Genomic DNA, 27,089 nt, shown 5'->3' with positions numbered 1-27,089 from the left:
TTTGTTTTTCAGTATTTATTTAACTTGGTTTCCAACTAAAACGCTGGAGGTATGTGTAGCACAAACAGTATTTGTATGTGTAGTAGTAGTAGCAGGAGGGTTTAGTAGTAGGAGGAGCTGCCTGGAGCCAAGGAAAGCAGAAGGGCCTCTTGCTGGTGGCTATTCCACACAGAGCTGTCTGAGCCCCTCCCACTGCAGAGTCCACAGCTGATTGGATCGGGTCAGGGAGGGAGCGTTTGGTCACTAGGGCAACTCAGTGGGCTGGCCTATAGCCACTGAGGAAGTTGTGGTTCTTCAAGTAAAGTAAAAAGACATTCCAATCACCCCAACAATAGGACACAAAAATCTAAAAGGCTTTAGAAAGAAGATTCCCAGTTTAGAATCCTGTGGTCTGAACAATGTCCCTGCCTGGTGAGCATCTCTTCTCCTTTCATGCTCTCTGTCCTGGTCCATCAGCTGTCCAGAGTCACCCCCCACCCCATCTCATTAGACCTCCCCAAATTCAGAACTTTTGTCCAGGCCTGACAGGACTGTAAACTCCACTGGGAAAAAGCACCAAATGTTGGGAAAGGGAGGAGTAGGCGGGAGTCTTATCCCTGAAACAAGCTCTTTGACAAAACACTTGATTGTTGATTGTGGTCAAGTGCCTCTAATAAATATCCAAATGAGTATGAGGATGTTTTTACAGGGAGGGGTGTTGGATTAGTTTTGGAATGTGTGTGTTATGCTAGTGAGGTGGGGAGTTGATATTGACTGGTCATATGACAGGGGTAAGCAACTAGATTCAGCCACGGGCTGATTTTTGTCAGAGAGAATGGCAGATAATAATTATAATAATTTGTACACTGCAAATTGACCAAAACTAAGCCCAAAAAGAGATTGTATTTGAAAATAATGTCATACAAAATTACATACAGGCACGATCATGTCTCTTTTTATTTGTGGGAATACTTGGGAAAAGATTTCCTAAATATTTTTTATATTTTTTGCTGAATTCCTGGTGATTTTACAGTCTTTTGACCCAAAACTATATCTATCTATCTATATATATTTTGCTAATAAAAAAAATGTAAATCTGCCTGTTGCCAACCCCTGTCATATTGTAGCTGTTCAAGTCATTTGATGTGACCTGTGCAGTTTCAGAGTGGATATCCCCACAGTGGTGAACGTGAACTAGTTCTACAGTGGAGCAGCAGGTTGGAGCAGCAGGTTGGTGCAGCAGGTTGGTGCAGCATGGATGGGCAGTGTGAGTAAAGAACAAGGCTTGTTATGGTAGTAACTCTGGCTTCACCTGTACATACAGCAACAGGGATATTAGAGTTCCCTTTTCTGAGTCATTATGCTGTTGCTGGTAGGTCTCAGGTGAAAGAGAAGACAAACAAACTAAACTAATAAAAAAAAACCTAAACATTACATAAGGAAAAACCTCCCTTACAATTGCACTGGCTTTTTGGCCTGCTAGGGTTACCATTGTTACAGAAACTCTTGAGGGCCTATCAAATAGAGCTCCTGTTTCAAGTCCTAGGAGGCGGATGGTGGGATGGGTGCATACATTTAGTTTTGACATGCATCCTTGTGGTTCACTGAGGAGAAGAGGAACATATTTAGACCTCTAGATCCATCCAGCATGGCAAAGGCTTGAAAAAAAAATGTACACTAAAACATGTTGAGATGTTGTGATTTGCCATCAGAGACGTAACAGACCTCAGAGTCCAGTCTCTTTGAGAGAGAGAAGAACATTGGAATGACTCTGGGAAGCTGGAATAGGTCCGGTCGGAGCCGGTCAGGCCCACTCTAGAACTGGCCATGCTGGTGCAGTGCTTTGGCTGCAGGGGTTCTCATGGGTTCTCCAGGACAGACTCAGCCCAGGTGCTCAAGTAACGGCAGCTCGGTGGACTCCTCCCCGGGGGCGGGGCTGGGGGGCGTGGTCTCAGTGGACTGGGTGACCCCCAGGGGGTCCTGTGTTGGGCTGGCCCCAGGCGGCAGTGCAGGAGGAGTAGACTGAAACACAGATGTAAATATCCGCAACTAATGAAACCTCTGCGTTTCCATCGCAACAAACAACCATCATTAAGTTGATCTGAAAGCCATAACATCCTGTTGTAAGAGGTCATGTCCTGTAGCTACATTATTCTCATGCTGTTGACAGCATACTCCACCTTCCCACAGACTATATGTTCTACCTTCCAATACACTATATATTGAGTGTACAAAACATAAAGGACACCTTCCTAATTTTGAGTTGTGCCCGCCCCTCCCCTTTTTCCCCTCAGAACAGCCTCGATTTGTCAGGGCATGGACTCTACAAGGTGTCGAAATGTTCCACAGGGCTGCTGGCCCATGTTGACAATACTTCCCACAGTTGTGTCAAGTTGGTTGGATGTCCTTTGGGTGGTGGACCACCCTTGATACACACGGGAAAGTGTTGAGCGTGAAAATCCCAGCAGTGTTGCAGTTCTTGGCACAAACTGGTACGCCTGGCACCTACTACCATACCTCATTGAAAAGGCAAATATTTTGTCTCAATTTCTTCAAAGCTTAAAAATCCTTCTTTAACCTGTCTCCTCCCCTTCATCTACAGTGTTTGAAGTGGATCCATAAGGGATCATAGCTTTCACCTGGATTCACCTGGTCATGTTTTGTACACTCAGTGTCTGTTCTACCTTCAATATGTTACACCGTTTCACCATCCTCACCTGTGTCCGTATGAACTGAGAAGCTCCACCGTCACTCTCAGCTGCGGCTGGCCCGTTGAAGCCCTTCCTGCCTGACATGCTCCACTTCCCGTAGAGACCCTCGTAGGGCAGGCCATGTCCCAGTCCTGCCCGCCCGGACCCTTTGTGCCCTCCGTCCAGGAAGCTGCCTGGGCCAGGCAGGGGAGCCATGACCACAGAGCTGCTGAACGACAGCTGGGAGCTGGACAGGTGCTGACCCAGGAGACCCTGGATGGACGAGGTCCGGTGGAGGGAAGTAACTAGCCCAGAGTCCATCCTGCCCTCTGACTGGCTGAGCAGAGCCAAGGGGAGGGGCTGAGGGTGGTGGGGCCAGGTGGGGGTGGGGCCCACAGGGTTGTCAGTTCCTACAGAGACAAAGCAAGTTATTTCATTCACTTCATAAAAAAAATGTAATCATTATACAAACATTGCTGTGTTATCAGCATACTGTCAGTATTGATATTATAATAATAGCTAGCTGCAGCTAAACAGTGGACATCAGAGGTTGTAGTTGAGTGGTGGGGTCCTGGGCTCACCCATGGGGGGGTGGATGAAGGTGAAGTGGGGCTGGGGAAGGCTGGAGGCCGGGGTGCTCTGGGTGGTGTGAGCCGATGGGTTGTTGGAGATGGATGTGGAGCCGCCGCCGCAGTCAGAGTCCTCGATGTTTCCCCCACTGTTACAGCCAGCTCCACAACCCTTCTGTAACCTGCAGGAGAAACACAGGGATTTGAACAGTCTTATCACACACGGTCAGTGTGTGTTGTATGTACAGTGCATTTGGAAAGTATTCAGACCCCTTCATTTTTTCACGTTAAAGCCTTATTCTAAAATGGATTAAATGGTTGTTTTTTTCCTCATCAATCTACACACTCTCTCATAATGACGAAGCAAAAACAGGTTTTTAGAAATGTTTGCAAGTATAAAACAAAAATCGTAAATATGACATACAAAAGCATTCAGACCCTTTGCTTCAACAAAGTACTGAGTACCTTTGGCAGCGATTACAGCCTCAAAAGTCCTTGGGTATGAAGCTTGACACACCTGTATTTGGGGAGTTTCCCCCCATTCTTCTCTGCAGATCCTCTCAAGCTCTGTCAGGTTGGATGGGGAGCGTCGCTGCATAGCTATTTTCATGTCTCTCCACAGATGTTCGATCGGGTTCAAGTCCAGGCTCTGGCTGGGCCACTCAAGGACATTCAGAGACTTGTCCCGAAGCCACTCCTGCGTTGTCTTGGCTGAGTGCTTAGGGTCGTTGTCCTGTTGGAAGGTGAACCTTTGCCCCAGTCTGAGGTCGTGAGCGCTCTGGATCAGGTTTCCATCAAGGATCTCTGTATTTTGCTCCGTTCATCTTTGCCTGGATTCTGACTAGTCTCCCAGTCCCTGCCGCCAAAAAACATCCCCACAGCATGATGCTGCCACCCCCATGCTTCACCGTAGGGATGGTGCCTGGTTTCCTTCTGACATGACGCTTGGCATTCAGGCCAGAGAGTTCAGTCTGTTCAGGCTGTCATGTGCCTTTTACTGAAGAGTGGTTTCTGTCTGGCCACTCTACCATAAAGGCTTGATTGATAGTGTTGCAGAGGTGGTTGTTCTTCTGGAAGGTTCTCCCATCTCCACAGAGGAACTCTGGAGCTCTTTCAGAGTGACCATCGGGTTCTTGGTCACCTCCCTGACTAAGGCCCTTCTCCCTCGATTGCTCAGTTTGGCTGGGCGGCCAGCTCTAGGAAGAGTCTTGGTGGTTACAATCTTCTATTTAAGAATGATGGAGGCCATTGTGTTTTTGGGGACCTTCAATGCTGCAAAAATGTTATGGTACCCTTCCCCAAATATGTCCCTCGACACAATCCTGTCTTGTAGCTCTACAGCCAATTCCTTTGACCTCATGGCTTGGTTTTTGCTCTGACATGCACTGGTCTACCGTGGCACCTTTATATAGACAGTAGTGTGCCTTTCTAAATCATGTCCAATATATTGAATTTACCATAGGAGGACTCTAATCAAGTTGTAAAAACATCAAGGATGATCAATGCAAACAGGATGCACCTGATATCAATTTCGAGTCTCATAGCAAAGGGTCTGAATACTTTTTACATTTGTCATTATGGGGTATTGCGTGAATATTGATGAGGGAAAACATGTATTTAATCAATTTTAGAATAAGGCTGTAACGTAACAAAATGTGGAAAAAGTCAAGAGGTCTGAATACTTTCTGAATGCACTGTGTGTGTGAGCGAGAGTGTGTGAGAGTGAGAGAGTGAGAGAGAGCAGTGGCATGTGTGTGATATGTGCAGTTTGCAGGAATACCTGACTCTGTGTGTTTGTGTGTCACACACACACGTAATTAATATATATATATACACACACACACACACACACATAGTTGAAGTCGGAAGTTTACATACACTTAGGTTGGAGTCATTAAAACTTGTTTTTCAACCACTCCACAAATTTCTTGTTAACAAACTATAGTTTTGGCAAGTTGGTTAGGTCATCTACTTTGTGCATGACACAAGTCATTTTTCCAACAATTGTTTACAGACAGATTATTTCACTTATAATTCACTGCATAACAATTCCAGTGGGTCAGAAGTTTACACTAAGTTGACTGTGCCTTTAACCTGTTAGGGTATAGGGGGCAGTATTTTCACGGCTGGATAAAAAAATGTACCTGATTTAATCTGGTTACTAATCCTACCCAGTAACTACAATATGCATATAATTATATATGGATAGAAAACACCCTAAAGTTTCTAAAACTGTTTGAATGGTGTCTGTGAATATAACAGAACTCATTTGGCAGGCAAAACCCTGAGACAGATTCTGACAGGAAGTGGATACCTGATGTGTTGAATTGACTTTAAGCCTATACCATTGAAAAACAAAGGGGCTGAGGAATGTTTTGGCACTTCCTATTGCTTCCACAAGATGTCCCCAGCCTTTACAAAGTGTTTTGAGTCTTCTACTCTGAGATCTGACTGAAGAAGAGCCTTGGAACGGTGATGGCCCATTAGACACCTGGCGTGCGAGTTCATGTTGGGTACTCTCATTCCGAAACGTTTTAAAAGAGAACCCAATGGTCCGCCTTGAATTTTATTCATGTTCTGGTTAAAAAAGGCCCTAATGATTTATGCGATACAACGTTTGACATGTTTGAACGAACGTAAATATATTTTTTCCGTTCGTGAAGTGAAGTCCGGCTGGCTTAGATCGTGTGCTAACAACACGGAGCTTTTTGGACATAAATGATGAGCTTTTTTGAACAAAACTACATTCGTTATGGACCTGGGATTCTTTGTAAGTGACATCTGATGAAGAGAATCAAAGGTAATGGATTATTTACATAGTATTTTCGATTTTAGATCTCTCCAACATGGCGGTTCGTCTGTATCGCAATGCGTATTTTTCTGGGCGCAGTGCTCAGATTATTGCAAAGTGTGATTTCCCAGTAAGGTTAATTTTAAATCTGGCAAGTCGATTGCGTTCAAGAGATGTAAATCTATAATTCTTTGAATGACAATATAATATTTTACCAATGTTTTCTAATATTAATTAATTATTTTCTTGTGATGACTTGACTGCCGGTATTGGAGGAAAACGATTTCCTGAACATCAACGCCATAGTAAAATGCTGTTTTTAGATATAAATATGAACTTGATAGAACTAAAAATGCATGCATTGTCTAACATAATGTCCTAGGAGTGTCATCTGATGGAGATTGTAAAAGGTTAGTGCATAATTTTAGCTGATTTTATGGTTTTGGTGACGCCTGTCTTTGAATCGACAATACATTACACACAGCTAGTCAATGTACTCTCCTAACATAACCTAACTTTATGCTTTCCCCGTAAAACCTTTTTGAAATCGGACAACATGGTTAGATTAAGGAGATGTTTATCTTTCAAAGGGTGTAAGTTAGTTGTATGTTTGAGAAATTTGAATTTTGACATTTATTTGGTTTCAAATTTGCCGCTCTTGAAATGCACCTGCTGTTGATAGGGTGCGCCACGGGTGGCACGCTAACGTCCCACATAGCCCCAAGAAGTTAAACAGCTTGGAGAATTCCAAAAAATGATGTCATGGCTTTAGAAGCTTCTGATTGGCTAATTGACATCATTTCAGTCAATTGGAGGTGTATCTGTGGATGTATTTCAAGGCCTACCTTCAAACTCAGTGCCTCTTTGCTTGACATCATGGGAAAATCAAAAGAAATCAGCCAAGACCCCAGAAAAAAAAATTGTAGACCTCCACAAGTCTGGTTCATCCTTGGGTGCAATTTCCAAACGCCTGAATGTACCACGTTCATCTGTACAAACAACAGTACGCAAGTATAAACACCATGGGACCACGCAGCTGTCATTCCGCTCAGGAAGGAGACGTGTTCTGTCTCCTAGAGATGAACGTACTTTGGTGCAAAAAGTGCAAATCAATCCCAGAACAACAGCAAAGGACCTTGTGAAGATGCTGGAGGAAACAGGTACAAAAGTATCTATATCCACAGTAAAACGAGTCCTACATCGACATAACCTGAAAGGCCGCTCAGCAAGGAAGAAGCCACTGCTCCAAAACCGCCATTAAAAAGCCAGACTACGGTTTGCAACTGCACATGTGGACAAAGATTGTACTTTTTGTTCTCTGGTTTGATGAAAAAAAAATAGCAGTTTGGCCATAATGACCATCGTTATGTTTGGAGGAAAGAGGGGGAGGCTTGCAAGCAGAAGAACACCATCCCAACCGTGAAGCACGGGGTGGCAGCATCATTTTATGTGGGTGCTTTGCTGCAGGAGGGACTGGTGCACATCACAAAATAGATGGCATCATGAGGAAAGAAAATTATGTGGATATATTGAAGCAACATCTCAAGACATCAGTCAGGAAGTTAAAGCTTGGTCGGAAATGGTCTTCCAAACGGACAATGACCCCAAGCATACTTCCAAAGTTGTGGCTAAATGGCTTAAGGACAACAAAGTCAAGGTATTGGAGTGGCCATCACAAAGCCCTGACCTCAATCCTATAGAAAATTTGTGGGCAGAACTGAAAATGGAAAGTGAGCAAAGAGACCTAGAAACCTGACTCAGTTACACCATTTGTCAGGAGAAAATGGGCCAAAATTCACCTAACTTGTTGTGGGAAGCTTTTGGAAGGCTACCCTAAACGTTTGACCCAAGTTAAACAATTTAAAGGCAATGCTACCGAATACTAATTGAGTGTATGTAAACTTCTGACCCACTGGGAATGTGATGAAAGAAATAAAAGCTGAAATTAATCACTCTTATTCTGACATTTCACATTCTTAAAATAAAGTGGTGATTCTAACTGACCTAAAACAGGGAATTTTTACTAGGATTAAATGTCAGGAATTGTGAAAAACTGAGTTTAAATGTATTTGGCTAATATATATATATATATATATATATATATATCTCACACAGCCTTAGCATGACTACTGCAGGCTGTGTAGTGTAAGTGTACCTGTCCCAGCTGCTGATGAGCCAGGTGTAGATGTTATGGGGGCTGACAGGCCCCCCCCAGACTGAGCGGAGCTGGGTGTGCCCGCCTGCGAAGGAGGTGGTGAGGGGCGACACGTAGATGGGGTAGCCGATGGGCTGGTCACATGACGAGTTGATCATGTTCCTCAGGGCCTGCTTGGCGTTCTGTATGCTGCCGCGCTCCGGGTTCCGGTTACGCAGGAACACCAGCTCCTGCTGCTGGCCAGCCCACAGCCCGCGGACACACTCCCTGTTCACCTGCAGGGGGCAGGACAGTGTGGGTCAGCAGTGGTGAGGAGAACAAGAAGTCACAAATATGCAAATAACCTCTGCTACTGCACGGCAAACGGTACCAGAGCGCCAAGTCTAGGACCAAAAGGCTCCTTAACAGCTTCTACCCCCAAACCATAAGACTGCTGAACAATTAATCAAATGGCTACCAGGACTATTTGCATTGAGCCCCCCCTCTTTGTTTTTACCCTGCTGCTACTTGCTGTTTATTATCTATGTATAGTCACTTTAGCCCTACCTACATGTACAAATTACCTCAACACCTCCTGTACCCCCGCACACTGACTCGGTACCGGTACCCCCTGTATATAGCCTCATTGTTATTTATTTTTTTACTTTCATTTATTTAGTAAATATTTTCTTAACTATATTTTCTTAAAACTGCATTGTTTGTTAAGGGCTTATTAGTAAGCATTTCACAGTAAGGGTACGCCTGTTGTATTCGGCGCATGTGACAAATACAATTTGATTTGACCCAGAGCTGGTGACACACAACTAGAGATAGAAGCAGAGTTAACAATAGAGCACTAGAACATTCCTGGCAAATATCTACTGATATTAAATCAGTCTCAATGTGATCCATGGTCCTTCTACAGCAATGCCTCCATTGTCCTCCTGTTCATTTCAGTGCACACCACTGACAAGCTGTGACGGTGGGAGTCTCAACAGTAGCTGCGGCTGACCTTGATGACCCTGAAGCTGAGGAACCTCTTGTTGAGCATGATGATCTTGTACTCGTCGCTGCCGTCGTCCATGACGTGGCGCAGGGCCAGCAGCGAGGGCATGTTGGCCAGAATGGCGCCGCGCCACACCGGGTCGCCCTCGTGGCTGATCACCATCTTCTCTTCGTTGGCTGTGATGGCGTCGTACAGAACCACCGGGTCCTCGTACTCATCTGGAGACGTGAAGTGGTCCTGTTGGGGGGGGGGCAGAGCGATGAGCGTAGTGTGGGTGATGTCATCATTAAGCTTCTTAGTCTTAGCTCTGTCCACCATACAGTCTCTAAAATCAGTCAATTCTTTACATTGAGGTCATTGAGCTGGTTACTATAGTGTTTGTAATGAGTCATGCCAGTATGTCTAACCTGGTGCAGTTTGAGGGACATGCGCACCCCGGGGGCCACCACCCTGTTCAGCAGGTCCATGTCTGCAAACACCCACTCATCCCTGGGAGAGGTGATGCGGAAGTCCCCCTTGAAGAGGGCGTGGAGGCCGTACAGGAAAGGCTCCAAGCTGAAAGTCAGGGCACAAACACAGTCACCTTTGGTATACAGTATCACAGAGGCAGACATACTCCCTCCAGTTAGAGTGCAGTGTTTAGTCCTGGGTCTTACCTGGCAGACATACTCCCTCCAGTTAGAGAGCAGTGTTTAGTCCTGGGTCTTACCTGGCAGACATGCTCCCTCCAGTTAGAGAGCAGTGTTTAGTCCTGGGTCTTACCTGGCAGACATACTCCCTCCAGTTAGAGAGCAGTGTTTAGTCCTGGGTCTTACCTGGCAGACATACTCCCTCCAGTTAGAGAGCAGAGTGCTTAGTCCTGGGTCTTACCTGGCAGACATACTCCCTCCAGTTAGAGAGCAGTGTTTAGTCCTGGGTCTTACCTGGCAGACATACTCCCTCCAGTTAGAGAGCAGTGTTTAGTCCTGGGTCTTACCTGGCAGACATGCTGTGGGAGGCTGTGCCCAGAGCCCTTCTCCCCAGGACACACAGGCCAAAACACAGGGTGACCAGAGGAGAGTCTCTCTTGCTCTCCTCCACCGGCTACAACAGAAAACACACATGAAGCACGTTGTGAAGTTAGTCTGCTGAAGACATTACATATGGGAAGTAATGGTCAAATCAACATGTCACCTTTTCAACAGTAACATGACAAGGGACACTGACCGTCTGGCGTCTGCTATTACAGTACTGGATCCAGTCCAGGTAGACTATACAGAAGGAGCTGGGGGTGACGCCAGAGGCCCTGTGGTCGTAGTCTTCGTCTATGTTCAGGTTGAAGGTCGGGTCACTGTCCACGTAGGCGGGGCCTAGGCAGGGCCGCAGGGCCTCCTGCACCATCTCATTGGCCAGCCACTCCTCCAGTTTAGGAGATCGACTGACGTAGTAGACGATGCTCTGTGGTAGAGGAAACACGTGTTACAGACCAGGCCACCTACTGTTCAAATAAACTGCTATTGGATCTCATGTTATAGTTAACTAAGTTCAGTGTGGATCATACCTTGACGTAGTAGGTGATGAGGATCTTGCGCAGGTCGAACACCTGCAGCATGGAGGCGGCGTTGTTGTCGCTGATGCTGTAGCCCTCCAGGACGTACTTGGTGGCGGCCACCTCCCAGGCCAGCCAGCGCTGGCCGAACGCTGCGTTAAAAGAGAGCATGTGAGGCAGGTGGCCTGGCTCACAGCAGCAGCAGCCCTCGTCCTCCTCCACCCCCTCGGTGATGGCCTCCACCTCCCGCTGCTGGCAGTAAGTACCTGAGGGAGAGACAGGGAGAGGGGGATGAGAGAGAGAGAGAGAGAGAGAGAGAGAGAGAGAGGGAGATGAGAGAGAGAGAGACAGGGAGAAGGAGATGAGACAGAAAAAGAATATCATTCAGACAAGTCCAAAACACTCATGTTCAAACCATCAAAGCTTACCACACTGAACTCAGTTCCATAAAAGTTCCTTCTACCCCAAACCCCTTCCCTCCCTACCTCTCCCACCACCTCCCCCTCACTCCATGCTCACCCCTGAACTCCAACCCCCTCAGCTGGAAGGTGACCAGGCCGTTGCCGATCTCGATAATGTGCACCAGGGCGTTGAGGTAGTCGGAGGCCAGGATGAAGCAGTCTCCTGTGGTGTAGTTTCCCCAGCGGCCCAGCAGCAGATCACCACACAGGCTGTGCTGCAATGAGCGAGTCAGGTGTTCATAGAAGATAGAGTTCAGGTTGTTGTCGTCAGCACCTGGAAGAGAGAAGAGGAGAGGAGACCACAGACATGAGAACAGAGTCCTTTTAAAGAATGATGAGTTGTGTTAGATGAGGAAGGTTGTGGTGGTAGCAGCTGACCTGGGTTGCGGTCCAGCTGGGTGGCCAGTCGAGTGTTGGAGTGATCAACCCGCTTGGTGCTGGAAAGACAGACATGATGTTAACTGGGTGACAGAGGCTCTAGCAACTCCTATACAGTACCGTAAATTCCGGACTATAAGCCGCAACTTTTTTCCCACGCTTTGAACCTCGCGGCTTAAACAATGACGCGGCTAATATATGGATTTTTTCCGCTTTCAATTTTCCCCCCAAAAAAAACACATTCTGTGACGTGCTCAGTTATTTGGCGGCAGGAAGCTTTCATTAGACCAATGAAATTGCCGAACGGGTTAAGGTCAAATAACTTTTTGGTTTACTGTTTAGATTAAATCGAGCGCTCTCAAACTTCATCATTCTGATTACGGTAGTCATTTTGTCACCCTCATCATGGCAAAGACACGGAGAAATGCATATGATGCAGCTTTCAAGTTGAAGGCGATTGATCTGGCTGTTGGAAAAGGAAATAGAGCTGCTGCACGGGAGCTTGGTCTTAATGAGTCGATGATAAGACGTTGGAAACAGCAGCGTGAGGAATTGACTCAGTGCAAAAAGACAACTAAAGCTTACTGCTAATTATTAATTTTTTGTTACAAGCCGTGTTTCGTTAAAGCCTATTTATTTTTGTTACAAGCCGTGTTTCGTTAAAGCCTGTGTAAAGTTAATTTGTTTCAATGTACCGGTAGGTACCTGCGGCTTATAGACATGTGCGGCTTATTTATGTTCAAAATCTTTTTTTATTCAGTGGGTGCGCCTTATATTCAGGTGCGCGTAATAGTCCGTAAAAATTACGGTATTTGAATTTATTATGGATCCCCCATTAGTTGCTGCCAAGGCACTCTTCCTAAAGTCCAGCAAAATTAAGGCAGTTATACATTTTAAAAACATTACAATACATTCATAACAGATTAAGTGTGTGCCCTCAGGCCCTACTCCCACATATCTATAATACAAAATCTATGTGTACATGTGTGTATAGTGCGTATGTTATTGTGTGTTTGTATGCATGTGTCTGTTTGTGTTGCTTCACAGGCCCCGCTGCTCCATAAGGTGTATTTTTATCTGTTTTTTTTTAATCTAATTTAACTGCTGGCATGTGTTACTTAATGTGGAATAAAGTTCCTTGTAGTCATGGCTCTATGTAGTACTGTGCACTTCCCATAGTCTGTTCTGGGGACAGTAGAGACCTCTGGTGGAATGTCTTGTGGGGTATGCATGGGTGTCTGAGTTGTGTGCCAGTAGTTCAAACAGACAGCTCGGTGCTTCAACACATCTCACAAATACAAGTAGTGATGAACTCAATCTCTCCTCCACTTTGCCATGCATATTATGACATGCACATTAATGTTAGCTCTCTGTGTACATCCAAGGGCCAGCCATGCTGCCCTGTTCTGAGCCCATTGCAATTTTCCTAAGTCCTTGTGTCACCTGACCACACGACTGAACAGTATTCCAGGTATTACAAAACTAGGGCCTGTAAGACCTGCCTTGTTGATAGGGTTGTTAAGAATGCAGAGCAGACCTCTCCCCATCTTAGCTACTGTTGTATCAATATGTTTTAACTATGACAGTTTACAATCCAGTGTTACTCCAAGCTGTTTAGTCTCCTCTACTTGCTCAATTTCCACATTATTCATTACAAGATTTAGTTGAAGTTTAGGGTTGAGTGAATTATTTGCCCCAAATACAATGCTTTTAGTTTTTGAAATGTTTAGGACTAACTTATTCCTTGCCACCCATTCTGAAACTAACTGCAGCTTTTTATTAAGTGTTGCAGTCATTTCAGTTGCTGTAATAGCTGACGTGTATAGTGTTGAGTCATCCACATACATAGACACACTGGCATTCCTCAAAGCCAGTGGCATGTCATTAGTAAAGATTGAAAAAAGTCAGGGGCCTAGACAGCTGCCCTGGGGAATTCCTGATTCTACCTGGATTATGTTGGAGAGGCTTCCATTAAAGAACACCCTCTGTCTTCTGTTAGACAGGTAACTCTTTATCCATAATATAGCAGGGGGTGTAAAGCCACAACACATATATTTTTCCAGCAACAGATTATGATCGATAAAGTCAAAAGCCGAACTGATGTCTAACAAAACAGCCAATCATCCCCCCAATCTTTTTTTCCCCCCATCAATCATTTGTCTAAGTGCTGTGCTTGTTGAATGTCCTTCCCTACAAGCGTGCTGAAAGTCTGTTGTCAATTTGTTTTCTGTATAATAGCATTGTATAGCAAAAATAGCAAACGTTTTGGTAACAGGCTGATTGGACGGCTATTTGAGCCAGTTAAGGGGGCTTTACTATTTTTATGTAGGGGAATAACTTTTGCTTCCCTCCAGGCCTGAGGGCACACACTTTCTATTAGGCTTAAATTGGAAATATGGCAAATAGTAGTGGCAATATCGTCTGCTATTATCCTCATGAATTTTCCCTCCAAGTTGTCAGACCCCAGTGGCTTGTCATTGTTGATAGACAACAATCCTTTTTTCACCTCTTCCACACTTTACAGAATTCAAAATACAATGCTTTTCTTTCATAATTTGGTCAGATATACTTGGAAGTGTAGCGTCAGCGTTTGTTGTACTAGTCATGAGACAGGTGACGGCTGTGTATAAGGATAATGCAGTCAGCTAGCTATCACTGCAACAGATGGATTTAGACATGGCATTCATCTCCTTCATCTGGTTAACACTAACCTCTTAACTGCAAAAAAACACCCCATCAAAAAGCTGGTGTCGTGGACAGCCTGAGGTTACATCTCTACATCTCCCTGACTCCTGGAAAAGGGAAGAACTCACTTGTAGTCTCTCTCCCAGAACTTGACAGGCCTGGTGTAGGAGGTGATGAACACAGCACTGCCCAGGACAGGGTTGAGGGGGGTGGAGAAGAGAGCAGAGAACACAGCCTGGACAAACAGCATGGCTGAGTCTGAGGAGTAGAGGGGGTTAAGGAGTTCTGACAGACACCACTAACACAGTGCAGCCAATGGACACAGCATTTACTGTTATTATACACTTTGTTCCACTGGCAAATGAGCAAGTGGTAGTGCAGAAAGACTACATCCTTGTTAAGTTCAAAAAGTTTTCTACAGATCACAGTGCCAGGGTAGAGGGATACGGGGCACAGCGAAGGGCTGGGCGAAGGCGTGGAAGGCGGAGCCCCAGGTGATCTGCCAGGGAGCGATGTAGGTGAGAACAAAACGCAGCTTGTAGAGCAGGTCCCAGAGCTATCAAGAGAAACCATACAATCCAATGTCAGCAATCCAGCACAGCCAGAAATGACTTGAGGTCAGTGCATAGTTCAGTATGTGCAGATGAATTCATTTGGTTGAATGTGTGCTAAAACAAAGTCCCAGGGAGGAGTACGCGGAGCTAGGCGGTGGCAGGTACCTTGCTGAAGAGGATAGACATGAGGTAATAGTCGAGCAGGAAGGTCTCTGAGAAGTGTGGGTAGTCGAAGAGGAAGAATAGGGCGGTAAAGCACAGCGTGACGTACTGCAGGGACGGGGCACAGAACGACGAACGCAGCAGCTTCATCCCTGCCAGAGAGATGAACAGAGCACGGCCACTGGAGGAGGGAACAGAGAGAGAGAGGGGAAGTGTGAGAGAGGAGAAGGGAGAGAGAGAGAAGGGAAAAACAGAGAGGAGGGGAAGACATTAAAATACATATGATGCAAATACAAAGCGTGTTCTCACTGAACTCTGATTAGACGGATGGATGGGATTCAGAAGAGGAGGGTGTATGTACGGTGAGGAGGTTGGTATGGGATGGCTGGGTTGCTTACTAGATGTTCAGTTTCATTGGGTTCTGGCTGACAAGCTGGGCTTCTGTAGTGAGGGAGTTGAGCACCACCGCCGGGTAGATTAAATACTTCTCCAAACACTGCAACCACGCATACAGCTTCTCAAACCACATCAGCTGGGCGGCATCTGGGAGGAACAGGGCACAGCAAAAAATCTATGACAAACCTGAGGCCTTGACACAATTCTTACGGATGTGTGAGTGAGTTTAGAGGTGGGTGGGTTGCTACTCACCGCGGACCTCAAACTGGCTGTACTCTCGAGAACGGAGGACAGGGTGGGCCAGGCAGAACCAGGGCAGCTGCTTGCGGAGCTGAGGCAGCAGGTAGTGTGTGAGGAAGCCCACCCCCCCGGCCACCATGTACAGGATGTAACTTAGAGCAGGCTGGAGGGGAGAGGAGAAACAGGAGGTCTCAGAGAACACACACTCACACTGCGGAGTGCCATAACCAATCAGAAAGACTCCCTCTATACATTGAAACATCCCATTTCTTCCATATCTGGTCGACCAGGTGTTGACTGACCTGCAGAGCGATGAAGACAGTGCTGGCACTGACGGCAAACGTGATGACAGCCATGAGGGGACACATGACTAGGTCAGAGTGGAAAATCTCTTTCTGTAAAACACAGACAGAGAGACGAGTTTTAAGACCTCAGAACACCAACAGCAGAGAGGGATGTCTTGGTATGCATCCCAAATGGACCTTGGTCAATAGTAGTGCACTATATAGTGAATATGGAGCCATTTAGGACGCAACTTACCACAGAGTTGCGTAGTTTCTCAGGCAGGGGGTCTTTGATCTCCAGAGGAGGCTCCTCAGGGGTCCGACCCAGCAGCTCAGGAAAGAACTTGGAGCGGACCAGAGACCTAGAGCAAAACACATACAGGGAGATGTTGAACATGAGAGAAGAGGGATGGAGAGGTTGTTCAAATGACAGCTAGGATCTGGGAATGTTAGCTACATGTACGACAAGGTACCACTAGGTATATACAGGTAGTAGAGGTACACAGACCACAGGATGATGGGGTCGCTGCTTTGGCGGCTCAGGTGGTAGGAAAAGGCCAGGAGCAGACCGCAGAACACAGAGAACAGTACTGGCACATGGGGATGTTCCCAGGGAGCAATGATAGCACCAAGACAGAACCCATAGAGCAGCGCGGTCACCAACACACTGCGTAACAGGCTGTACAGAGACGACAGGGGGCTGGTGGTGGCTGTGGAGGAACACACACAACAAGGTCAACAGGCATCACTCAACAATGACAGTATGTTGTGTGTAACTGTGAATTACAGTGAATGTTATGGACCCGTCTTACCCGTTCCCCCAAAAATGTGCATGTCGACCTGCTCCAGAAGACACATGAGGAAGGTGTTGACCTGAGGTACAAGCCCAAACAGGAAAATGATGGGGAAACACAAGGTGAACACTGGGGGGAAGAAAGAGATAGAGAAAGTGTGTGAGTGGGTCTGTTGGTCATAATACATCTGCAAAAGCGCACAGCTAGAAGAGTCTAACTCGGACTGACCTATGAGCACGTCCCTGGCACAGAGCAGGAAGTGAGTGGAGAAGAAGGTGACGCCGTAGAGGGAGAAGGGCTGCAGGTGGCCCGAGCGCCCAGCCAGGTCGAACACCCAGACGTGAGCACAGCACAGGCAGAAGTAGACGGGCCGACTGTACACGATGACCCAGTTATGGCCCTGATGGGTTAGACCAGACAGTCATCAGGTTGTGTCATCAAAACAAGAATCAACAATGGAACGGTTCCAAAGTGGATAATGACCAAGACAGATGTTTGGATGACATCTACCTACATGCATTGGGGAGGCTGCATCTGGTTGAACACTCTGAGGAAAGAGACCAAAGTGTCAGTTCAGACACTTTAACACATTACTTCACTTCAAGTTAACGCTGGTTTATAACAGTTTAAACAACTAAAATGCATTGGCAGTTGATGAATAGGACCAGATACCTGTATTAATAAAAAAGGGAATAGGAATTGAATAGGGACTTGATTCCTTACAACTTGTGTTGCGTACCTTTAGTAGTGAGTACTGACAGCTGGCGATGACCAGGCAGAACTGGAAGACCCAGATGTCCCTGAAGAAACCCTGCAAGAGGAGCAGGAACCCCAGGAAGGCCACCATGCTGGCCAGCACCACCGCAAACACATTCTCTCCTACACCACGGTTCCTACAGGTGACACACAATGGAAGATACAGTAGGAGGTCGTTTATACTGTTTAGGGTTGCAAAATTCCAGTAACTTTACCAAATTCCCAAGTTTTGAAACCCTAACAATGTCTCTCCACAGTATAGACCTCTAACAGAACTATGGCTTTCTCCTCAATAACGATGACAAACATTGGGTGATTTTACCACTGAGATAAACTAGCTAGCTGCTGTGGTTCATTGGGTGATTTTACCACTGAGATAAACTAGCTAGCTGCTGTGGTTCATTGGGTGATATTAACACTGAGATAAACTAGCTAGCTGCTGTGGTTCACTGGGTGATATTACCAGAGATAAACTAGCTAGCTGCTGTGGTTCATTGGGTAATATTACCACTGAGATAAACTAGCTAGCTGCTGTGGTTCATTGGGTGATATTACCACTGAGATAAACTAGCTTGCTGCTGTGGTTCATTGGGTGATATTACCACTGAGATAAACTAGCTAGCTGCTGTGGTTCATTGGGTGATATTAACACTGAGATAAACTAGCTAGCTGCTGTGGTTCATTGGGTGATATTACCACTGAGATAAACTAGCTAGCTGCTGTGCCTCACCTGTCCAGTAGTGCCAGCAGGGCCAGGCGGTCGTAACGCACCCTCAGCCACTTGCCTGGCAGCACCCAGAAGCGGTAGTAGTGTTTGGGCTTGGCCTTCTCTTCGATCATCAGCGTGTTCTCCTGGGACTCATGCAGAGATTCATGGTCCAGGTCAAACTAGACACAGGGGTGTGGGTTTGAGACAAATATCATGCATATTCTACAAAAACCAAAGCCATATACAAGAAATGTCCAGCAGGTTGATTTGTCAAAAATACATGATACGCTGCTGAAACAAATTCTAACGGTGTCTCACCTCTGGCATATCTGACATCTCCAGGGGCACCCTGCGCACCTGCATGCCCTGCAGAACCACAGGCCTGGGCTGGAGCACTGTGAGCACCGGTGCCCCATCCTGGACATCATTGGAGGTGAAGCTGGAGGACTGGGATTGTCTTTCCCGCTCCCTAAGAGGAGAAAAAGAGGGAGGGGCTAAGACATTATATCAACATCAGTTTCAAACAAAGAGTCTGAGGCTCATCAGAGAGACACTTACGCCACTGGGTCCTCATAACCGCCTCCAGCAGGTCCAAACGTGTACGATCTCTTCACTCCTGAAAAAACAAACAGCAATGAATGGAGAGGATCCACTACAGTGTGAACTGGGACAGAATCACCCCTGAAGAATCTAACTCTTCCCTTTCCTAAAGCTAGCCCCAGTCTAACATCCCCACACTCACCACCCTCGTCATAGAAGTAGTGTCTAAAATCCCCACACTCACCACCCTCGTCATAGAAGTAGTGTCTAAAATCCCCACACTCACCACCCTCGTCATAGAAGTAGTGTCTAACATCCCCACACTCACCACCCTCGTCATAGAAGTAGTGTCTAACATCCCCACACTCACCACCCTCGTCATAGAAGTAGTGTCTAACATCCCCACACTCACCACCCTCGTCATAGAAGTAGTGTCTAACATCCCCACACTCACCACCCTCGTCATAGAAGTAGTGTCTAACATCCCCACACTCACCACCCTCGTCATAGAAGTAGTGTCTAACATCCCCACACTCACCACCCTCGTCATAGAAGTAGTGTCTAACATCCCCACACTCACCACCCTCATCATAGAAGTAGTGTCTGACATCACAACACTCACCACCCTCATCATAGAAGTAGTGCACAGCCCCCTCTGTGGTGTCGTCGAAGGTAGAGGCCTCGTGGACCCCCGCGCGGGGCAGCAGTAGTGAGGTGGCAAATTGTAAGGCAGAGGGCAGGGTCCGGGTCCGTGAGTGTGAGGAGGTACGGGCACGCTGGAGGTCCTGGAGACTACAGGAAGACACAGGAGATGGCCTTTATGTAGCATGGACATACAGAGGTGATTGGCATAAGGGACATGGCTAGAGCGGATGGTGTGGAAGTGTTACACTAGACCAACCTGGGTGGGGAGCCCATGGTAGAGGGGGGTGGTGTGGGGTTGCTCCCCGCGTTGTGTCGCCTGCGGATGGCCTGGGTCCTCTTCACACTGCTCACTGAGTCCCGCTTGCCCCCCTCCTCTGGGGCCAGGGCTGAGGCAGCAGATACTCACATTAGTACCAGGATGTACATTTCAGATGTTAAGTTCTACAAATACCAATCTGGCCCTTATTAATCTAGTAAATACAGCAAACAATCAATCTTTCAATGACACTTGAGTCATTTAGCAGACGCTCTTATCCAGAGCAATTTACAGTTAGTGCATTTATCTTAAGATCGCTAGGTGAGACAAACACATACAGTCGTAGTAAGTACATTTCTCCTCAATAAGGTAGTTATCAGCAAAGCCAGTGCTTGTAGGTAAATTAAAGTTTGAGTGTTATTTGTTGCCATTTTTTTTGTTGAGTTTCACATTTTAGAGCTTTCCATCTTGAATGGGACAGAGTGGGAATCAGAGTAGGAGTGCTAATCTAGAATCAGTTTTGCCTTTTAGATTATAATGAATGGACACGGAGGACCTGTTCCTAGATCAGCACACTTTATGAATACAGGGCCAAAGTTAGCGTGAATAGTATGTGTCTCACCTCCCCCCACAGCTCCCTCCTCCACCAGTTCCCCGGCCCTCCAGCCCGTCTGGTTGCCAGCCCAGGAGCCTCCCAGAGAGTCCAGGCGATGGTGGTGAGTTCCAGGGAAGCCGTCTGTGTGGCTAGTCCGGGCCTCCAGGTCTGACTTGGAGATGGTGAGGGGTCGTGGGGCAGGGGTGGAGGAGGTCAGCATGGTGGAGGGCAGGACCACAGTGTTAGTGTGGCCCCCACCGGCCTCGTCCATACTGAGCACCCTGGCATGAGTCTTAGCACTAGCCGTGCTGGCTGACCTCTGTGGCCTCTGGGAGAGGATGGGGCCAGACGTCTCGGACAACGTTCCTTCCCTGGGGATGGGCAGCTGGGTGGAGGGGGGCGGGTTCGTAACGCCAGCGTTAGCGAGGTCGGGGGAGTAGCAGGAGGTAGAGGAGCTGGAATCATCATCGTCAGAGCTGTAGTGTCTCTGGGAGCCCAGACTGGAGCCGTCATCCTCGTCACTGGAGTCCTCAAAGAGGTTCTCGCTGTAGGTCTTAGCCCCCAACCGACTGCGCACTGGGATGTAGTCTCTGTGCTGTCCGTGGTGCCTCCTGTAGGAGCCACAGTCAAAGCTGCTGCTTCCCCCTCCACCTCGCTTGCGAGGGGCTTTCCTGCGGCCAGGCTGGTGGCCAACACAACCACCACTGGTCCGCAGCAGCTTCAAGTCTTTGGGGCGCACCACCTGCTGGGCCAGCAGAAAGGGCTGCTCAGAGGGCAGGAAGGGGATAGAGGAGACAGGATGATCAGGTTCAGAAGACACTAGACCCAGGGCCAGCCCTGACGGCAACGAGCTAGCCTGCCGCGGAGGGGGGAGGGGGGGGACGGGGACCGTCCTGTCCAGATCACATGCCTCTGAGTGCCCACTACTGGAGGGAGACAAGTCCTGGAGGGAGGGGGGCTGTGTAATATCTGAGGGGACAGGTGGCAAATCTTCCCCTTCCACTAGTGTCTTATCAAGCCCCTGGCCCAGAGAGAGCTCTTTGGAAGGGGAGCGCAGTAGTTCGCTGTCCGACAGATCATCAGTATCACTGCCCCCCTGCAGTACAGGCTCCTCTGCTGGCTCTAGGGTACTGGTGCCCAGGGCGGGGGCAGAGGTTGGCGCCCCTGAGTCTATGTTATGTGGCAGGCTGAGTGAAGGGCTCTCCAGCTGGGTGGAGTCAGTCTTCTCACTGCGGTAGCTGCTGACTGTGCTGAGGGTCTCACGGTCCGTGGTCGCTCCGCCCCCGCTGAAGCAGCTGTCTGTGGAGCCGGCAGTCATGGCCACCCCACTGCGGCTGCCTGGGTGCTCTGTTCCCGGGGCGAAGGCCACGGGGTCAAGGCCCAGCCCAAGCAGGTTCTCACTTAGCTCCTCACTCAGACTGCTCTTTATGAGAGGGCTGATGGGAGCATCCCCCAGGCTCTCTGACTCACCAGAGGGGCCCAAGGGGGAGTAGGGCTCCTCAGGACTCTGCTGGGACAGCTGCTCCAGCATGCCCTCAATCTCCTCCAATGGGGCCTTATCTCCTCCGTCTTCCTGACTGGAGGGGGACGGGGGGATAGAGATGCACATCCCAGGTTGGAAGCTACCAAATCCCCCTGCTATCCCCGTTCCCACTCCCCTTAGATCAGGGAACTCTCCCCCTACAGCAGCAGCCAAGCAGGACGGGACCATGTTGGCAACATCTGTAAGTGAAAGCCCAAACTTAGTACACACATGCCAAAGAAAAGACTAACATGGACAAAATACGAGATGTCTATTTGCAGTGTAATCCTTACGGATGGGGTCCTGGGAGCTGTGGCAGAAGATCTCCCGGCGAGCTGACGTGACAATCAAGTTATTGCTGCATTGCTCTCGCATCAGATCCTTGATATCTGAGAAGAGAAGAAGCAGTCCCTAAATTAGACTGCTAACCATGTTGGACAAAAAAATGATCATCCGTCAGTCAGATCAGCTTTACCCAACCACAACAGTGAGGTTAGAGTGGGGTTAGATTAGATATACTATACCCTTGGAGCCTCTACTGTCATCAAGCTGGGGCAAAAACTCCTGAGGAAAAAAACAAACATTTGTTAGATTAAGAATGAATATCATAGGAATATAAATCATTTGCAGGGGAATACAAGCTAACATGCTATTATTTTAAGATGGTCATACCAAGGATCATTTAGCTAATTCATTTTCAAGACCCCTTAAGGTATAAAAAAGATATAATGTATAAAGAAAATATTGTATGAAAAACTGAATTTGGCATTACTGCTATTTGCCAATAGAAATGCATTGAATAACAGATTCACAGCATGGACCAACAGATGGTCCAAAAATAAATCAAAAGGAAGTTTGTTCTTAAGTGTCTGTCCTATATCTGAGAGAAATAAGGAAGATCAGGAAACACATGTTTTTTTTGTTATACATGTATTTATCCCTTATTTAGGCACTAAATTATCTCCATATACGCTTCCATAAAACATGTTTGCTGGTACCAGGGACCTTCAGACGAGTCTTGTGAGTGTCAGAGCAAAATCGTGTTTGTCCACAGAGGGGTTATATTAGTGTGTAGCCCAAACAGTTTGGACGCTACAGACAGAAGTTGGCAGAAGAGGCTGTACCGACTTCAGAGTATTGAGAGTGTTCTAGAGCAAAACCGAGAACACCATCACGTTTGTGAGAGTCTCATCTTTCAATAGAGTGGCCAAACTGGTCGAAGACCGATTTTCAGGATGTCTCATGGTCTGACAAACACCGCTCTAGCTCTGCCACCTTTCACTGCAGGTGTGGAACGGCGATATCAGCGTATTGAGACGCAGCTTATGCAAAAAAACATCTCTATCTTAAACAGACCAATTTTGATGGGGATTTTTTATTATGTTAATTTGATTCCGCGGGGGCGCAGAAATTGTAGAGTAATGGTTAAGAGAGAGTACGTTTGTGTGTTGTGTAAATGCAAGTCAGTTCTCACCGACACCTGGTTGAGTCCAAACAGAGAGTGCTGGGAGCTGCAGCGAACTGGAGGTGTTGAGTTGACCTTTCTGAACACAGTCATCTCCACACCAACATTGCTGTCCCTGAGAGGGGAGCATACATACCAGCATGAAAAAACACAACTCAAAATCTGTCCACAATCATGTGAAATAATAGCCCTCAAAGCATCAACACAAATGAGCCTCTTCACTCAGATGTACATCGAATAACATCTTGTATTTTTACAAAGTTTGACAAAAAAATTCTTCCATTATGATATGGAAATCTCCGTCAGTACCTATGCTGGTTCCCATCGTGGCCTCCTGACCCATCATCCCCCTCTTCTAGCCGTGGGGCGTCGGTTATGTGCGAGACCTGCCTCTTCTCCACCATCTCCCCCAGGTCGAACATGGCATGGAGGTGGAAGTTCACTGCCTTTATGGCTGTGAAGAAGGCTGCCACCACAGCACAGTAAACAGCTGCCACAACAAGGCTGGGGGGGAGAGACTGGACAGGATGACCAGAGGAGAGAAAAAAAGAGTGAGTCAGAGCTAGGAATACAAAGTAGGCTAGCCCATGATAAGGGTACAGGAACAACACCCTGTCCTCAATACTAGTAAATGAACCATAACACAAACGCTTCCCCTAGATAGGCAAGCACGTGGAAATATTGGACATATTACAGACTAGGAAGGACCACTCCACAAAGATTACAGCCACGACAGCTTGAGAGGACATAACAGGCCTGGTTTCCAGGCAGCACTCTTCACTAGAGCAAATACTAACGCGTAAACAAAAGCTCAAACAATAAGGTAAAGAGAAGCAATAGGACACCAAGTGTGGAAGAAAATACAGTTTTGAATTAATACTGAGGGGAAAATGGTACTCTCCTACTCTGTCCCACTTTGTTACCAACATGGTTCTGCTCCTCCGTTCTATGATAAAACCAGTTCTCATTTGATCTGAATAATGGCCATCTGATATCCATTTATTAGTGCAGTATGTAAAAAGTGCCTGACTAACTTGACATCCAGTTTAAAGAGAATTCCTAGAGAACAGGAATTCTTCCATCTATAGAAATAACCAAATTGTCACCTCCAAGAATCCTCACCATGTATAGCAGGAAAGGGAAGGCCAGGAGAAAGATCCAGAGGTACAGGTGGAAGCAGTTGGAGAACGTGCTCTGGTGGGGGTCCACATACCAGCCTCCTGTGATTGAAGCCCACACCCCCTGCCGCAGTATCTGAAGAGCTTGGGAACCCATTGTCCCCCTAAGAGCAGCCAACCCAGGATTGCAAGGCTTCCTCTAAGGCTGGAGCTCCTAATGGCACAGTTGTAGCCACCCTGTCACGTGTCTACAATGGCACTTCCATTGAGGATAACAAGTTAATAACACAGTTCTCTTCACTTTCGGGTTTATAATCCTTAGTGTATCTCAAGGGAGTCCGTGCATGCTCTTTTTCAGGGATGGGCTGCTTTGCGGTGCAGTTCTTGCAAAAAAGTAACCCTTGCGTTGTTATCTGGAGATTTACTTTTTGGCACACTGGTGGTAACCCACTGACTAAATAACAACATTCATTTGAAAGAAAAATCACAACTGCTTTGGTTGGTTTCTTCACACATTTCGAGTCACACTTCAGTAAATTTAAAGTGGTTTCTGATAACATCATTCAGAGCAAGACGCTGTAGTACACCTGTCTAACGTCACAGAGAATCTTAATAATGCTCCTCATCTCCAACTCACATGGTGCTGTAACTGTGTTGGACTGTTCCAACTTCAGTGGCCAAGTGTAAATTCTTCAGATATGTATTTGGAGTGCTCAACCTCATGAGATCTGAATCTTTATGCATCCTGATAGATTTTCAGAATAAACATCTGCAAAAATACTCCATAGATATGTATACTAGCAACTAACATAATCTGTCTGAATATGCCAATGCAGAAAGCTAGTTACCCATTAGTTAGGTCTATTAACTTGTTTATAACCCAGCTAGATAGGAATCCTGTTTTTCATGAATCCCTCTGTATAGTTTCAAGGCCAACCCTACTTCCACTATCCTGTCACCTAGTTAGTGATTGATAGACAATCCAACGTAACGTTACTGTTTTCTACAGTTAGCTGGCTGGCTAGGTCATGCTAGCTAGCAGTTGTCTACATGTTATTCTAGCTAGCCACCACAATTTCCTTCAGACGTCATTTGCCAACCAATGCACTTCACCAGCAGACATAAATTAGCAAACTAACGTTACTTATCTAGCTGATTTGGTAACAGAAAAACTTGGCAGTTTGTATCTTATAAATCATCTACGTTAGTTAACTAGCTATAGCTATTTGTCTATCTGCGAAACATTGCTACTTAACCAACTTAGCTAGCTACTAACGTTATGCTTCCAAAACAAGACAAACGTGTAATTTCGAGATAATAACACTTACAAACAACGCATTATAATGTGTTGGATTAAACCAAATCGCTGACAGTTTTGGTAGCAATCACATCATGAAAGATCCCCACTAACGTTACTAACAGAAATGGGTTACTAGTACTTCAGTTTACAAACAGGAACGCTCGATTAGCATGCTAGCTAGGCCACATAAAAATAAAACAGCCAACGCTATCTATCAGAATTGGGACGGAGTGTGGCTAGATAGCAAGCTAAAAAAAAGTTGGTAACCTATCGTGATAGCTATATTAAATTGATTGTAAACTATTCTAAATCAACGCTGCCCAGATTTGCCTCTTCTCTTCCGTGTTGAGCAGTTCTGTAAACGTTCGCTAAAGAATCTATGCTTTTTCCTTACCACCGCGGGTTGCTAGCTTACCACAGTTGGCTAACAATATTGTTTTTCAGATGATTATGGTCTTTCTTCTTTTGAAAGACACAGTGAATATATATTTGTTGGTTAAGAGAAACTGGCAGTTGGTACATATTTGCGTCATTGCCCGTATCATGTGTCCGCTGGTTAGCTAGCTTTAAGAAATCTCCTTCTCGTTAGCGCGACTGCTTACAATCACTCGTTTATCCACACGCGAAGCAAAAAAACAACATTCCACAGTCAAAGATGGTGGGTAAATGAAGATAGTTCACTCAGGTCGTTTACCATTGAAAACATTTTAAGTTCCGGTCTACCTAAAGGGGTGGGTTTCATATAGTTAAGAGAGTCGCCCCAAGAGGGAAGTTTTATTGGCATTCACTAATTGGAAGTAGATTGGAAAAAAGCATGGTTAATACATTAAAGGTTTTGTATACCAAACAAGGTTAGAGGTCCATCATTCTGAAGGGATTTCATATTAATATAGATATATATCCAACAAATGCCTTTATTACGAAGTTCACGGATGTGGATGAGAATGGCTCTTTTTGAGGTAATAAATCTGAGTCATTGGGTCATCTTTTTAATGAATGTAATGTAATATCCAAATGCTGGGATGATCTTGTTGTATATTTCTCAAATAAATGTATTTATAACTTTACCTAGGAAAAAAAAACTATAACATTTTGATAACAATAAGTCAGATTTCATTGTGAATGTCTTAATACTAATGAGTAATTTCACAAGTGTACATTTTCAAAGACCCTCAGATTTCAAGCCTTAATGTAATAATAATAATAATTCATTAAACTTCTATAGTGTGAGTGAACGTTTAGCTTGATTAAATTCCCTCAAATTACATAGTAAAAGTATCTGTACAGTAGAATATTATAATGCAAATGTTGATGATGAAATGTGATCTGTCTCTTAGTTATATTATATCTGTGTATCGTGGGTTTTGATATATTTATTCTTGCCTGATTTGTATATTATTGCTTCTCAACAACAAAAAAAGGTCTGGAAGTTCTGGAAGTTAGCGGGAAAAGGTTATTGTTGATTTATTCTCACATTACTGAGCTGTGAACACATACACATAGAACACGTATAGGCTTTATATCTATGACTG

At 46.1% G+C, this 27,089-nt stretch overlaps 1 protein-coding gene across 1 annotated transcript; it reads right to left on the bottom strand.

Moving 5' to 3' along the window:
- On the bottom strand, positions 1-26,228 carry LOC115204447 (pecanex-like protein 3). The gene is made up of 34 exons (XM_029770028.1): positions 24,262-26,228; positions 23,449-23,657; positions 23,149-23,254; positions 22,199-22,238; positions 21,968-22,063; positions 20,180-21,874; positions 19,558-19,687; positions 19,279-19,448; positions 18,675-18,732; positions 18,435-18,585; positions 18,138-18,295; positions 17,391-17,544; positions 17,166-17,198; positions 16,880-17,051; positions 16,670-16,780; positions 16,366-16,567; positions 16,114-16,219; positions 15,876-15,968; positions 15,586-15,736; positions 15,336-15,480; positions 14,941-15,118; positions 14,669-14,777; positions 14,350-14,479; positions 11,537-11,595; positions 11,217-11,432; positions 10,710-10,963; positions 10,376-10,606; positions 10,146-10,252; positions 9,577-9,724; positions 9,176-9,406; positions 8,185-8,459; positions 3,251-3,420; positions 2,697-3,079; positions 1-2,001 (listed from the first exon to the last, which is right to left on the bottom strand). Exons 1-34 carry the CDS (start codon positions 24,412-24,414, stop codon positions 1,861-1,863), a joined length of 6,765 nt encoding a protein of 2,254 aa, XP_029625888.1. The 5' UTR covers positions 24,415-26,228; the 3' UTR covers positions 1-1,860.
- Between the last annotated feature and the right edge of the window lie 861 nt (positions 26,229-27,089).

This window comes from Salmo trutta, chromosome 12 (genome assembly GCF_901001165.1).
Source record: "Salmo trutta chromosome 12, fSalTru1.1, whole genome shotgun sequence".
NCBI lineage: Eukaryota > Metazoa > Chordata > Actinopteri > Salmoniformes > Salmonidae > Salmo > Salmo trutta.
This window is presented reverse-complemented; position numbering and strand designations above follow the sequence as displayed.